Here is a 15000-nt window from a genome sequence, read left to right as displayed (position 1 = left end):
AGTAGAATAGCACAGAGTAGAGTAGAGTAGAATACGGTAGAATAGAATAAAGTAGAATAGAATAGAATAGCACATAGATGGTATACCGTAAATCCTCTAATATTGGCCGGGGCCTGTATTTACTCAAGTGTATCTTGGACCAGGCCATAATCGGAAGGAGGCCAGAATTAGAGATAAACCAGTATTCCCATTTGAGCAAAACAGAACACCAGTGGAATGAATAAACCATGTGTCTACCGTATTTTGATACAATAAAATACTTGGTTCATTTATTGAAAAAGTAGGCTACAGTTATCATAACAGTTACGGTATTTCTTACTCACGAGGCGTGTGTCCCTCCCTCCTCTGTTTGTCTTTCCTCCCGTTCTCGCCTTGAGCTTATGGACACTATGCGGCAACTGTCATTGGCATTGACGGTCGTATTTCCAACGTCTGCAGCTGTTTCATTCCCTATTTTACTCCAGAATGTCGGGGAAATACACATGCAATTTCTGTTATTTCCGGTCCGTAGCCTGATGTGAAGCAATCTCGATGTGTGAAGCACGTTACTGAAATAAGGTTAAACGAGGTAACCATAATATTGTCTAATACTGTAGCGTGCCTCCTATTTTTCCTCCACTGGCAATGCATAATGAAAGTTTGACCGGCAAATGCATTTACGACGAGGGCTCTCAACTTTGCAACCAAGGCAAAGTCTCTTTCTGTGCGCGCTCCCTCTGACTCTGGCTGTATTCTGGGCTTGTGTTGTTGCTAGGTGACCCAAGCGTCTGCATGAAAGCTAGAGAAGCTGGCCGAAGCGGTCGCCCTCACATAGCTGATATACTGCTGCTCACATGTAATAACTGATATACTGCTGCTCACATGTAATAACTACTTTGGCGTGTGCACCGTTTGTTGTATAGTAGCAAATTCGTCCTTTTTCGGAGTGAGGAACTATGTCTAATGCTAACCAGCTTAATGGTTACAGTTGTGGATTTTGAGAACAACGTGAGATATCCGGTAAAGGGAAAAAACATTGATTCTATTTTTAGACCCGGCCTGTACAAGAGACCGGCCCCAATTTACCTCCGCCGACAGCGAGACCGGCCAATATTAGAATCCCGGCCAGTAATGGAATATAGGCCACAATTAGAGGATTTACGGTAATAGAGTAGAATAGAATAGAATGAAGTAGAATAAAATAGAAAATAGAGGAGCACTGAGTAGAGTAGAGTAAAATACTGTAGAATAGAATAAAGAATAGAATAGAATAGAATAGAACAGAACAGAACGGAATAGAATGGAATGTCTTTATCGTCATTAAACATAGTAAAATGAGATTTGAAGCCAACTAAAACATTTTAAGTTGATGCTGTATATTAGCCATGTTTTTCCTAATAAACATAATGTTTGAAGTGAAACATTGCTCTCAGTTATTTTCTACATGATGAAGTGTAGAATGGCAAGTAGAGAGGGGAAAATATATGTATATATTAAATATCACGATTAATATCGATATCGCAGTATACTGTCATGTTATCGTGTATCGCATATTTTTCTAATATCGTCCAGCCCTAATAGAGAATGTACAATTTGGTTCAAATGGTGCAGAAGGCGGCTCGACTGAAACTTTGACGTCAGTCTTTAGCTGACAACATATAGATAGAATGAGATATAGAGGGAGAGAGAGACAGACAGGGATAGAGAGAGTGATAGAGATAAGTGAGAGATGAAGGGAGAGATGGAGAGAGTGTAAGAGTATGTCATTGTGTTTCTATTGCGTGTGCGAGTGTGTGCGTGTCTGTGTGTTTCTATTGTACGTGCGCTTATGTGTGTGTATTTATACTGCGTGTGTGTGTTCATGTGTCTGCGTGTGTGTGTGTGTTTCTATTGTGCGTGCATGTGCTTGTGTGTGTGTGTTTCTATTGTGCCTGCATGTGCTTATGTGTGTGTGTGTGTGTGCGTGCGCGCGTGTGTGTGTGTCTACTTACCCATCTTCTTGGGGAGCAGGTAAACATCCTGTTTGTATCGCCCCTCTGGTGCATTATACAGCTCGATCAGAGCCAGAGCCTACACACGCACACGCACACACACACGCACACGCAAGACTGTAATGTCCACTCTGTATGACAAACATACAGTCATGATGGAGGGTAATATTGAACCACAGTTGTACACAAACTGAACAATTCAACATCTCAGACCACCATCGTACAGCCCAAATCTAAAGAAAGTAAGCTTGTGTGGACATCATTCTAACTGAAAATGGTCCAGAAACGCAGTGGTCCACATTGCGGTTAAATTCAGCTACACCTTAAGCAACTTTCAAGATTTTTTTGACGACATCAAATGTAATCATGTCCAAGTTTATTCATTAAGGGCAATGACCAAATGTCAATTTCTATGTTACTTAATTGTATTTCATTGACATCGTAATGGACACATGGAAACAATGACTCCTTGCAGACAGGTAGGTTAAACCTCACGACCAAACATTGTGGACATGGGAAAGAAAACAACACACCTTTAACCTTTAGAAAACAACACGCGCACGCGTACACGCACACACACACACACACACATAAACACACACATAAACACACACATAAACACACACATAAACACACACGCACAGAGCAGTACATACCTGGGTGGTTGCAGTAATGGACAACACAAAGGTGGGCACAGTGGAGCAGCTGAGATTGAGGAGGCGACCCTGAAATCAACACATCACATTAAATTACATTACATTACAATACACTACACCAGGCGACCCTGAAATCAACACACCTCATCACATTAAATTACATTACATTACACATTACATCACATTAAATTACATTACATTACACTACACCAGGTGACCCTGAAATGAGCACATTACATCTCATTAATTTACATTACACTACACTACACCAGGCGACCCTGAAATCAACACATCACATTAAATTACATTACACTACACAACACTTCACATTACACTACACTATATCACATTAAATTAAATTACATTACACTACACTACATCTCATTAATTTACATTACACTACACATTACAGTACATCATATTATATTACACTACACTACACTACACGAGGCGACCCTGACATGAACACCAAATAGGGCCATTATACTTTACATATACACACCAAATAAGGGCCACTATACTGTATCAACATGGCGTCATACCACTTGAACACTGTCGCGTTTGTGCATCAAGACTTTGCATGTTAACACGTGGTCCTGTGACAGCTTAGGTTTAGGGGTGGTTTTGGTCTGAGCACAATTTCACCTGTGTGTGTGTAGTATAGCGTGTTTGTGTGTGTGTAGTATAGCGTGTTTGTGTGTGTGTAGTATAGCGTGTTTGTGTGTGTGTGTGTGTGTGTGTGTGTAGTATAGCGTGTTTGTGTGTGTGTAGTATAGCGTGTTTGTGTGTGTGTCACCTCTGCCAGTAGCACTATCGTCTTGATGCGTGTGTGTGTGTGTGTGTGTGTGTGTGTGTGTGTGTGTGTGTGTGTGTGTGTGTGTGTGTGTGTGTGTGTGTGTGTGTGTAGTATAGCGTGTTTGTGTGTGTGTCACCTCTGCCAGTAGCACTATCGTCTTGATGCGTGTGTGTGTGTGTGTGTGTGTGTGTGTAGTATAGCGCGTGTGTGTGTGTGTGTCACCTCTGCCAGTAGCACTATCGTCTTGGTGTGTGTGTGTGTGTGTGTGTGTGTGTGTGTGTAGTATAGCGTGTTTGTGTCTGTGTCACCTCTGCAAGTAGCACTATCGTCTTGGTGTGTGTGTGTGTGTGTGTGTGTGTGTGTGTGTGTGTGTGTGTGTGTGTGTGTGTGTGTGTGTGTGTGTGTGTGTGTGTAGTATAGCGCGCGTGTGTGTGTGTGTGTGTGTGTGTGTGTGTCACCTCTGCCAGTAGCACTATCCTCTTCCCGTCGGGCCAGATGACGTGGTCAACTTGAGACCGCACACGCTCCCAGGTCAGCTCAGGGGTACGCAGGCTCGCCTACACACACACACACACACACACACACACACATGCACACGCACACGCACACAGTAAGCAGAGAAAGTAAGCAAAATTTACCATTGAAGTTATCCTCTCTCTCAAACAACCTCACTAAGGGCGGAATTCTCCCACCCGCTTAAGTAAAAAAAAGCGCTTAACAGCGCCTCCGCGGTTACTCAAGTCTGTGATTAAGCGGGGTTTACGCGCGATTTTACCAGTTGCGCACTTTGGGTGGGGCCAGGCCAAAATCAGGGAGTTTCGCATGCAAATGAATCCTAAGCGTATTCTCCCGTGCACTTAAGCGCGTTTGCCTTTACGCGCATCAAAGGGCTGTAGTAAGGTCAAGCGCCACTATGAGGTAAAATGTAATATTGCATTTGATGCTCGCTTGGCTCGCATTTTGAACATGTTACACGGTATGCTTTGTTGATGTTCCTTACCGTCAGCGTGAGTCCAAATCGAAATTCATTCACAGTTCCACTACATAAACATCCTACATTAATTGTGACAAAATATGACCAGCTGCCCAGAGCATGTTCTCATATCGGTGAACTTACAAACAAAAGCAGGTAATTAATTAATCAGTATGAGGATCATCATGTTGTCTCCACGGACAGTAACCAAAACCAAAAACACCTCGTTGCACCATGCACAAGTATAGGCTAAATTGACAAGGCACGTCAGACTAAAGACCGCTGTTCCAGTCATCCTAACAGCCACCCAAAGTATGCCTATTCAAAAACAACCTTCAACATTTTTACTATGTTGTAGCCACGACGTTAAGTAAAGGGTTTTTATTGCAACTCCTCCACTTTTGTGATTTATTGGAACTCGTGCATATGTGCATGTAACCTATTAAACTTTCTGAACTGATGCCCGACATACAAAACCACCACATACTGATGTAGGCTACAGGTTGTCCTATCTGTTTTTGTAAGGCAGAAAATATTTCCTGAATGTCATTACAGCTAAACGTAAAAAAGGTAGGCCTATATATCAGAGCATGTCTTTGGCATTTCGCTTCGGGTCTCTATACACCCCATCAGCTGCGCGTTTAAGTCCTGGCTTGGCATGGCATGCCCATGTCCAATTAATTCCCATGTCTGCGACAGAAAATAAACTCTCCGTTTTTTCATGACGACCGATTTCCTTGTTCATTCTTCAGCATGCATGTAGCCTAAGTGTAATATGCTGACGGACAGCTGATATCCACATATTTCCAATTATTTTAATGTCACGTTGCTGTACAGATAAGCGGAGAAACACGTTTAAAAGTCAGCAAATACTACGTGTTTGTTTAACTGTGGGAATGATATAGCATTTTAAATCACTTTTTGATTTCCAGAATTGTCCAGGCAACATGGCAAACTCCATTTTTAACAAAACGTTTAATCATGTTTATTATTTCAATCAACCTGTTGCGCACCAAAACGCTCAGCTGAGTTCCCGCCAAAGGTACACATTGCGTTTCCATCTCAATATCTCACCTCCACTACTCGCCTTGTGATTGTGAAAATGAGCTGAGGTTAGATGTTGAGATGCTTTTGCAAGAGGACGTTTGGCACGTGGTTTTAAATTCAAAGTTAAAGTTCAGTGTTGGATCTCAATGGGCTGCCGAGGTTTTCACATGGTTGATCTGAAAATCCATGCTCCATAGTGTCTTTGTAGTCACAACTGATGAACTTGGCGGAGACTCATCCCCCCATTTAGCATATATCACGCCTATGTTGGGCTACGCGCTGTTTTTCTGAGTTAAGCGCGAGGGGTGTGGCGACGTTCCAGAGGGGAGAATACGCGCAAGGTAAGACCGCGTAAAAAACATGCGCGTAAAACCGACTTAAGTGGAGACGGGAGAATTCCGCCCTCAGACATCTTGGGGTCTCGCACACAAACTCACATACGCGCACGCACACACAGACACGGCCTCCTTACCACGTCTATCTCGGTGTTGGAGTGGCCCATGTTGCAGACGATGCAGCCGTTCTTCATGCGGTCCAGATAGTCCCTCACCACCACGTTCTTATTACCTGCACACACACGCGCGCACACACACATACACACACACACACACACACACACACACACACACACCTTTAACACCCAGAACTACAGTCCAGAATACTCCCTCACCACCACGTTCTTATTACACACACACGCGCGCACGCACGCACGCACGCACACACTTTAACATCTATCACTACAGTCCAGATAGTCCCTCACCACCACGTTCTTATTACCTGCGCGCGCACACGCACGCACGCACGCACGCACGCACGCACGCACACACACACACACCTATCACTACAGTCCAGAATGATCCCTCACCACCACGTTCTTATTACCTGCACACGCACACACAAACGCACGCACGCACACACACACACACACACACACTTTAACACCTATTATTACACTCCAGAATACTCTCTCACTACCAGGTTCTTATTACCTGCACACACACACACACAAGCGTACGAGCATGCACACGCACTCACACACACTGTTTATGTGCATAGCTACAGTATGTTAATTTAATACAACATTCTATTACCTTCACATACACACACCTGTAACACCTATAACTACAGTCTAGACATTTATTTACCACAACATGCTTATTACACGCACGCACGCACGCACGCACGCACGCACGCACGCACGCACACACACACACACCTGTTTATTTTTGTATTGCATTCATAGTATATGGTTGAAATTGTGGGTTCACGAAATAGAAAGTGTAGAAAAGAATCACTGTGTGTGTGTGTGTCTGTGTCCGTGTGTGCCTGGTCCGCGTGTGCCTGTGTCCGCATGTGTGTGCTATACCTGTGCATGTGATAACGATGTCCACTTGCCGGATGACCTCGCTGAGTTTGACCAGGCGGAAGCCGTCCATGCTGAAGATGGAGAGATGAAGATAGAAGCAGAGGTGAAAAGAGAGAAAGGGAGGGGGGAGGAGGAAGAGAGATGGACAGATGGAGAAAGAGGAATAGAGATAGGTGAAAGTGTGAGCGAAATAGATGAGAGAGAGAAATAGAGAAGGATAGAACGAGTGAGAGAGAGATAAATGAGATAAATGAGAGAGGAAGATAGAGCCAAACAGATGGAGAGACAGTGTGAGAGAGGGACACATTGAAAGACAGAGTATACTCCTCACATTTCCACACATAATAGCCAGGGCCACTATCAACAAGAAGATAGCTTGGACCAGACCACAAATGGGGGCAGACTACAATGTAGGCTTTAATTTCATAAAGAAAAGGTGTTAATTTATTTATCAAAAATGTTTTAGCTCAGGCAAAAAAGAGGCTACTAATTAGGGGGCAGGCTATATATTGAAGCGGAAGGGAAAAAAAAATGCACATGAAATGTGTGCACTGTGCAGTGGTGGAAAATGGCCTCCATATTTATTCAAATCCATAAATGACCCACTTTATGATGGCTAGCTTACTCTGTCATCGTCTCTGTAGACCTGATCACATAGACTATCCACTTTCTCTCTTTCTCTCCCCTGTATTCTTGGGGCATGTTTTGCCAATAAATTACCTCTGAATTCTCAAACATTGCTTGTTAAATTTGCACAACAGTATTTGGTTGGTGGACCTGCGAGGAAATGTGCTAGGCAGCGGCTGATTGGCTGGTGAAGCTGCGAGTGGCAACGTGTGACGCAAGGGACACTACACGCGAATTTGGCCAAGCGAAGCAAACTTCACAATTGATTCCTATGAAGGAAATCGAACAGGTGCAAAATTATTTGACCAAGTTTAATATTATGCAAATTAGGAGCGAATTTCACCTGGGGCGGCCAATCAAATCAACAACAGAAATGTTTCATTTGATTTCATTCGTCACGACAACCTGATGACGTTCAGCTGTCAGAATGGAACACTTAATTTCACCTCTCTCAGCTTCGCTCGTTCGGCTGCATGTGTTCCTAACGTGTGCGGCTGCAAGGCAGCGTGTGATTGGGTGGTGTAGCTGCAAGGCAGCGTGTGATTGGGTGGTGTAGCTGCAAGGCAGCGTGTGATTGGGTGGTGTAGCTGCAAGGCAGTGTGTGATTGGCTCACCATGCCTGCAGGGCGCAGATGGGGTCGATCTCGGTCACGTAGACGATGGAGCCCATGGCCTTCAGGGCCGCGCAGCAGCCTTTGCCAACCTAGCGCACACACACACACACACGCACACACACACACACACACATATATGCACACACACGCACACGCACACACTTATACACACACACACACGCACACGCACACGCACACGCACACGCACACGCACACGCACACACACATATACACACACAAACACACACACACATGTATGCACGCACGCACGCACACACACACATATGCACACACACACACACACACACACACACACACACACACACACACACACACACGCACGCACGCACGCACGCACGCACGCACGCACAAGCATACACAAATACACACGCACACACAAAAACAAAATGACAATGTTAAAAGTTAACTTGAATGAAATTTCTATGCATGTGTGAACCCATTCAGCGGAACTTTGACGCTGAAGCAGTTTTTGACTTCACTACCACTAAAAGGAGAATTCCTGCCAAATTCAACAGGCAGTTGTATTGCTCTGCCCACCCTTGACTTGGCAGAACCAGACAACGCAGGCTTTTTTTGGGGGGGGGGCGGCATGCCATTTCGGCATGGGTTTGTTTTCTGCCAAAATTCCATCACGACTCAAATAGAGTATTTTGAGACTTAAAAACAAAAAGGAAAAAACCATGCCTCCGTGCTCCCTTTCATAGACAAATAAACCCTGTGTTTGCATTGGTAAATTGGTCTGCAGCTAAAACCATGAAACAGCCACAAACTTTAAAATGATTAAAAACGTGTACAACAGTCATATGTATGGCAGTTTAAACAGCTGATATGCCCCTGCATAAACAAAATCACAAGCAGACTGAATTCTCTCAAGCTGCAGTAATCATGAGATCCACTAGGGACAGTAGTTATTCAAGAGCCCTTAGCCATAGACCAGCTGGACCCATTTATATTATGCAATACATGTAGAGCTTGCTTCAGGAGCAGGGGTTATACAAAGAACCTAGCTCCATAGTAAACCAGGTTATGTTATCCTTCAGGTAGTGGTAAATCATCTAATAGAAGAGCCTGGGAGCCTCATTTTCTTACTTAAAATGACACATGGAGACTACCGCATCTATTAGCAGGTTTACCACTTCCTGTAGGTTAACTTAGTCAGGTTTATTGCGCATGCGTGCGTGTGCAATATGCTGTGAAAATATTACCTCTCCATATCCACACACCACCACCCAGGACCTATTTATACAATATACATGTAGAGCTTGCTTCAAGAGGGGGTATACTAAGAACCTGGCTCAGGAGTAAACCAGGTTAAGTTAACCATGAGGTAGTGGCAAATCATCTAATAGAAGAGCCGGGAGGCCTAATTTTCTTAACAAAGTGACATCTGTGGGCTATCTTTCTAGCAGGTTTACCACTTCCTGTAGGTTAACTTAGCCAGATTTGGTGTGTGTGTGTGTGTGTGTGTGTGTGTGTGTGTGTGTGTGTGTGTGTGTGTGTGTGTGTGTGTGTGTGTGTGTGTGTATATGTATGTGTGTGTGTGTGTATATATATGTATGTGTGTGTGTGTGTGTGTGTGTGTGTGTGTGTGTGTGTGTGTATGTGCGTGTGTATGTGTGTGTGTGTGTGTGTGTGTGTGTATATGTATGTGTGTGTGTGTGTGTGTGTGTGTGTATATATGTATGTGTGTGTATATATGTATGTGTGTGTGTGTGTGTGTGTGTGTGTGTGTGTGTGTGTGTGTGTGTGTGTGTGTGTGTGTGTGTGTGTGTGTGTGTGTGTGTGTGTGTGTGTGTGTGAATCTTACCTCTCCATATCCACACACCACCACCTGCTTTCCTCCAAACATGACATCAGTGGTCCTCTTCAACCTAATGAGAGAGAGAGAGAGCGAGAGAGGGGGAGAGAGAGAGAGAGAGAGAGAGAGAGAGAGAGAGAGAGAGAGAGAGAGAGAGGGAGGATCAGAGACCGTGGTGTCCTGCTTTTCAGCCTGCATTCACACAGGACAGCTTCAGAGCGGGAGAGAGAGGAGAGAGGAGATGAAGAGAAGAGATGGGATCAGCAGGAGAGAGGAGAGAGGAGATGGAGAGAAGAGATGGGATCAGCAGGAGAGAGGAGAGAGGAGATGGCGGAGGATCAGGAAATGATCTTGTGCCGGAATCGAACCCGGGTGCCCGGCGTAACAATATGATGATGCCTTAGGCCAGGGATATGATTGCTGCAGGAGTGTTATTATTATTATTATTATTATTAGGGCTCTGAATTTACTTTTTTCATCACCAGCCAAAATGGCTTATAGACGTTAACCTTAATAGCCAAACACACTCACTAATGGGTCAAAGTGACTGGTAAGTTGGTCTTTTCTACCAGGCCAATTGAAATTTCACCAGCATTCGGTCGGTTGGCAGGTGTTAATTTAGAGTCCTACATTTGCACGTACAATTTTCGTGCATGGACGCGTTGCCATGCAAAAAAATTGTCAATGCTGTGCACGGTAGAGTAGAGTAGTAGTCAATGTGTGCAGTCAGGCGCATGCGTACGGTGCAATGTTGACAAAACCGCGTCGAAGACGGCTGCATACGTATTTTAGGCACACAGCTACCCAGGATTCGCCCTCTCAGTGACGCAATACCTTCGGCTCTGCTACACTTGCTCAGGAAAAGAGCTTGTTCGGGTACAATCTGAGTTCCCCCAATCGGTGGAACTCCACCCACTTTGTCGGGAACCAATCAACTTTGAGCATCTCCAACAGTCCTGAGTAGAGACGTATTCAAGGCAGAGGCGTGGTTTAAGCAAAGACGTTCTATTGGGACTAAGAAAATATTTGGTTTAAAATTTGGCTCAGTCTTTTCTACCCTCGACCAGTAGCAAACCAAGGGAAGTGGGTCAACCATGCCGTTTGAGAACGATAGTTGTCATGGTCTTGATCAGACTAAATCTCGAAGAGATTTGAAAGTCATGATAAGCAGGCTAGCACACAGCAAGCATGTCTCCAGCCTTAGCCACTTGAGCTACGGCCGAGAAATAAAACTTTTCACAGAAAGTATGTATGTGTTACTACTCATCCATACAGTATGAACTCCCTTCAGCAGTAGAGGCTGTAGAGGTGTGTGTGTGTGTGTGTGTGTGTGTGTGTGTGAGCGCGCGTGTGTGTGTGTGTGTGTGTGTGTGTGTGTGTGTGTGTGTGAGCGCGTGTGTGAGCGCGTGTGTGAGCGCGCGCGTGTGTGTGTGAGCGTGTGTGAGCGTGTGTGTGTGCGCTACTGCTCACCCATCCAGTATGGACTCCCTGCAGCAGTAGAGGTGTGTGTGTGTGTGTGTGTGTGTGTGTGTGTGTGTGTGTGTGTGTGTGTGTGTGTGAGCGCGTGTGTGAGCGCGTGTGTGAGCGCGCGCGTGTGTGTGTGTGCGTGCGTGCGTGTGAGTGAGTGTGTGTGTGTGAGTGCGTGTGTGTGTGTGTGTGTGTGTGTGTGTGTGTGTGTGTGTGTGTCTGTGTGTGTGTGTCTGTGTGTGTGTGTGCGTGTGTGTGTGTGTGTGTGTGTGAGCATGTGTGTCTGTGTGTGTGTGTGCGCTGCTGCTCACCCATCCAGTATGGACTCCCTGCAGCAGTAGAGGTTGTCGAACTTCTGTTTGGTGACAGAGTCGTTCACATTCATGGCGGGAACACACAGCTTCCCCGCCTTGGACAGCTGATACAGCCTGCAACAAACAATTACATTACACATTACATTACATTACACTACACATTATATTACATTACATTACACTACACATATTACATTACGCCAGTTACAAACTAGAGTGTGGTGCGGTGGGAGCGAGAAGACGGCAGTCTTTCCACCAAGTCTTGGGCAGTGTGTTCTACTCAGCCTTTCACATTGACTGCAGTCTGCCATTGCCATTGCCAGTGTGTGTGTGTGTGTGTGTGTGTGTGTGTGTACACCTGTGTGTCCCACCTTTGTACACCGGTGAAGCTCTCTTCCACGATGCCTTAGTGAATACAATCTCAGGCCTTTGTGTGTGTATGTGTGTGTGTGTCAGTAGCGTGGCGTGCGTTATTTTTCCGAGGAAGCCAGGGAGAACAAAAAATATATATATAATATAATAATATAATATAATTATTATTAATCAGTAGCGGCGGCTGGCTGGGACAACAAGCAAGGCAGAAAGTTTGGCCATGAGAATAAAATCAATAAGGTGTAATTTATGAGATTTGCATGTTTGCGAACCAGGAAGGCATTTGCCAGAACTGCTGCGAAGCACGGGAAGGAGAGGTCTGTTTTGGACAGCACACCACGAGCGCAGCTACAGCTCTTGATCATGCGTGTGACTACTTTTGTTAAGAAATAAATAACAAGAAAAATACTATGTCTGTTCAGAGTTGGAGTAGTGACAAGCAACACCGCAAGAATTTGCACTTTACGCACGACATCAGATGCTCCAGAAGCCCCCTAAACACAATTCAGTGTCATCCTTAAGTGCCAGTTCAAATGCCCCACAGAACAGAATGCAATAACACAGACAGACAACGGACATGCACTGACTGACCACTAGTTATTCTACTGATGACTAGGTTCAACCGGCTGCTCTGAGTCGTGCACGTCTTGTATCGAATGTCAAATGTTGTGTGTGCGACCTTTCTATGGTTCCCAGATGTATGGCGATTTCCAGCGCAAACATGCTAAAACAAAACCCATTGAAAAATAACCCTGATGCACGCGGTTGAAACGGAGCACAACAGAGCACAGAGAAGTGGCATGATGCGTATATTTAGGACCCGGTGGCACATTATGCCATCTAATAATCACCATAGCTTATTTGCCATAATAGCAAGAGCTAACAAGCAGCGAGCAACAAAGCTAAAAACAAAGCTAGCTTCACAAAACGTTAGGTGGCCTGCTTCTAATCTACCTTTCTGAAACAATAAAGCAAGTTTGCCTACCGTTGTAGAAGTTATCCTGAACGTATATGTGTCCATGTGAAGATCCTGTCGTTATATTAAATCCATTTTATGCATTGCCTGCCTTGACAACATTGGGAGCCATCGGCTGTGTATGCGCGCTTAAACTGTCACTTTTGCCCGTAGTCTGTTCAATGTAGTTTCTAGTTCTACTGGCAGCCAGGTAAAGTGGCTGCCGATCCTGAAGTATCATCCGTTTCCCTCTTTGGCAAATCATAGACGGCAATATGATTTATCTCGTGACCAATTTTGAGCGATATGATTGGTCAAGCATTCGTTTTTTTCAAAACTCCAGAAATTTATGGCTGCCAACTCGACTTGGCACCAGTTTTTTTTAGCATCGAGAGACGTGTAGTACTTTGTTTCACCAGATGGTTATCCAATGGGAGGGGGTGGGGCGCTATTTCCCCAGCTGGAAAATACTTACAGAGAGTGACGAGAGTGGATGGAATATTAGGAGACTCGTCGATAGACAGAATGTTTTAATGATTAACGGATATTAAAGCTGTTGTTGTGAAAATTAGGGGATGCCTGGCATCCCTTGGCATCTGCGACGACACGCCACTGCTGTGTGCATAATCTGCATCTCTGTGTGTGTGTGTGTGTGTGTGTGTGTGTGTGTGTGTGTGTGTGTGTGTGTGTGTGTGTGTGTGTGTGTGTGTGTGTGTGTGTGTGTGTGTGTGTGTGTGTGTGTGTGTGTGTGTGTGTCCACCTGTCGCGTCTCACCTGTGCACACCGGTGACGCTCTCCTCCACGATGCCCTTGATCTTCTTGAACATGTTGGGGTACTTCTTGTAGATCCAGTGGGTCAGGTCACCTCCATCGTCCAGGATCTGCACACAAACAAAAGCAGCGTGTAGGTGTGAGTATATATTTATATTGCACGTCTGCATGTATATAAAAGAGTCCGTGTTCGTGCGTGTGCATAGTCCATGATCATCACACAACAAAAATGACATCAGACATCAAACAGAAAGGCAGACTCAGAGTGTGCATATTGTTATATGTTATATCATGCGTCTGTATGTATACTTGCAAAGAGAGTGTGTGTGTGTGTGTGTGTGTTTGTGTATACCTTTATATTGCGCGTCTGTATGTATACTTATTAAGAGTGTGTGTGTGTGTGTGTAATACCATATTTGGCTGCCATCCTTCCAGGTTGACACAGCGGTCGATGCACCACCAGAAATCATCCTCAGACTCCCCCTTCCAGGCAAACACAGAGAAACCTAGACACACACACACGCACACAGACACGCACGCGCACACACGCGCACACACACACACACACACACGCGCACACACACACGCACGCACGCACACACAGAGACACAAGGTTGAGATCTTGACCAGCATATCTTTCTTGCCTGCCTCTGTCCTGCCACATCAGTTTGATTCCTCATTAGTGGTGTAGTGGGGCAGCACATTACACTTATGCAAAACGACTTAATTATATAAAAAAGGGCATTGGTTTCAGTCCCTGAAGCAGTATAGGGATAGGTGCTGTGCTCAAAGGCATCTCAGCCATGGAGTGGGTTAGGGAGCGTGGGGGGGGAGAATTCAAACCGGCAACCCTCTGATCTGAGGCCTTTCTCCATCTTAATTAGGCCACGGCTGCCCCTCACTAGGTCTGACAGAACTGCGTGTTGGGATTCGTTTCCACAAGGCATGACTGAGAGAACTGCGTGTTGGGATTCGTTTTCACAAGGCATGACTGACAGAACTGCGTGTTGGGATTCGTTTCCACAAGGCATGACTGAGAGAACTGCGTGTTGAGATTCGCTTTCAGAAGGCATGACTTCATCTACCATTTTGCAGTCATTGCCACCGTGAAAGAAATTCCTCCAGAACAAAACATCTCGATATGTGGTAGTCTACACTACAGTTCACTTCTGCCACAAAAAGGACAAGTGAAGTAACTACACTGGAGTTTAGACTGAAACTACAGCAACTGCGACATTAAGTTTAGACTGCAA

The 15000-nt window shown here is 45.0% G+C and overlaps 1 protein-coding gene across 6 annotated transcripts in view; it reads right to left on the bottom strand.

Moving 5' to 3' along the window:
- Positions 1 to 15000, bottom strand: part of ahcyl2b (adenosylhomocysteinase like 2b) — a 47311-nt gene that overhangs the window by 853 nt on the left and 31458 nt on the right. For all 6 annotated transcript variants that reach the window (XM_063217504.1, XM_063217506.1, XM_063217508.1 and 3 more), the window contains 10 exons: positions 14159 to 14253; positions 13751 to 13857; positions 11647 to 11763; positions 9878 to 9941; positions 8050 to 8138; positions 6809 to 6879; positions 5915 to 6009; positions 3881 to 3979; positions 2627 to 2695; positions 1971 to 2049 (listed from right to left, as the gene is read on the bottom strand). In XM_063217504.1, coding sequence (XP_063073574.1) covers positions 1971 to 2049; positions 2627 to 2695; positions 3881 to 3979; positions 5915 to 6009; positions 6809 to 6879; positions 8050 to 8138; positions 9878 to 9941; positions 11647 to 11763; positions 13751 to 13857; positions 14159 to 14253 — 885 coding nt within the window. The remainder of the gene's footprint in view (positions 1 to 1970; positions 2050 to 2626; positions 2696 to 3880; positions 3980 to 5914; positions 6010 to 6808; positions 6880 to 8049; positions 8139 to 9877; positions 9942 to 11646; positions 11764 to 13750; positions 13858 to 14158; positions 14254 to 15000) is intronic.

This window comes from Engraulis encrasicolus, chromosome 15 (assembly GCF_034702125.1).
Source record: "Engraulis encrasicolus isolate BLACKSEA-1 chromosome 15, IST_EnEncr_1.0, whole genome shotgun sequence".
NCBI classification, from domain to species: domain Eukaryota; kingdom Metazoa; phylum Chordata; class Actinopteri; order Clupeiformes; family Engraulidae; genus Engraulis; species Engraulis encrasicolus.
Note: the sequence above shows the minus strand (reverse complement) of the source record. Positions and strands in the feature narration are given on the sequence as shown.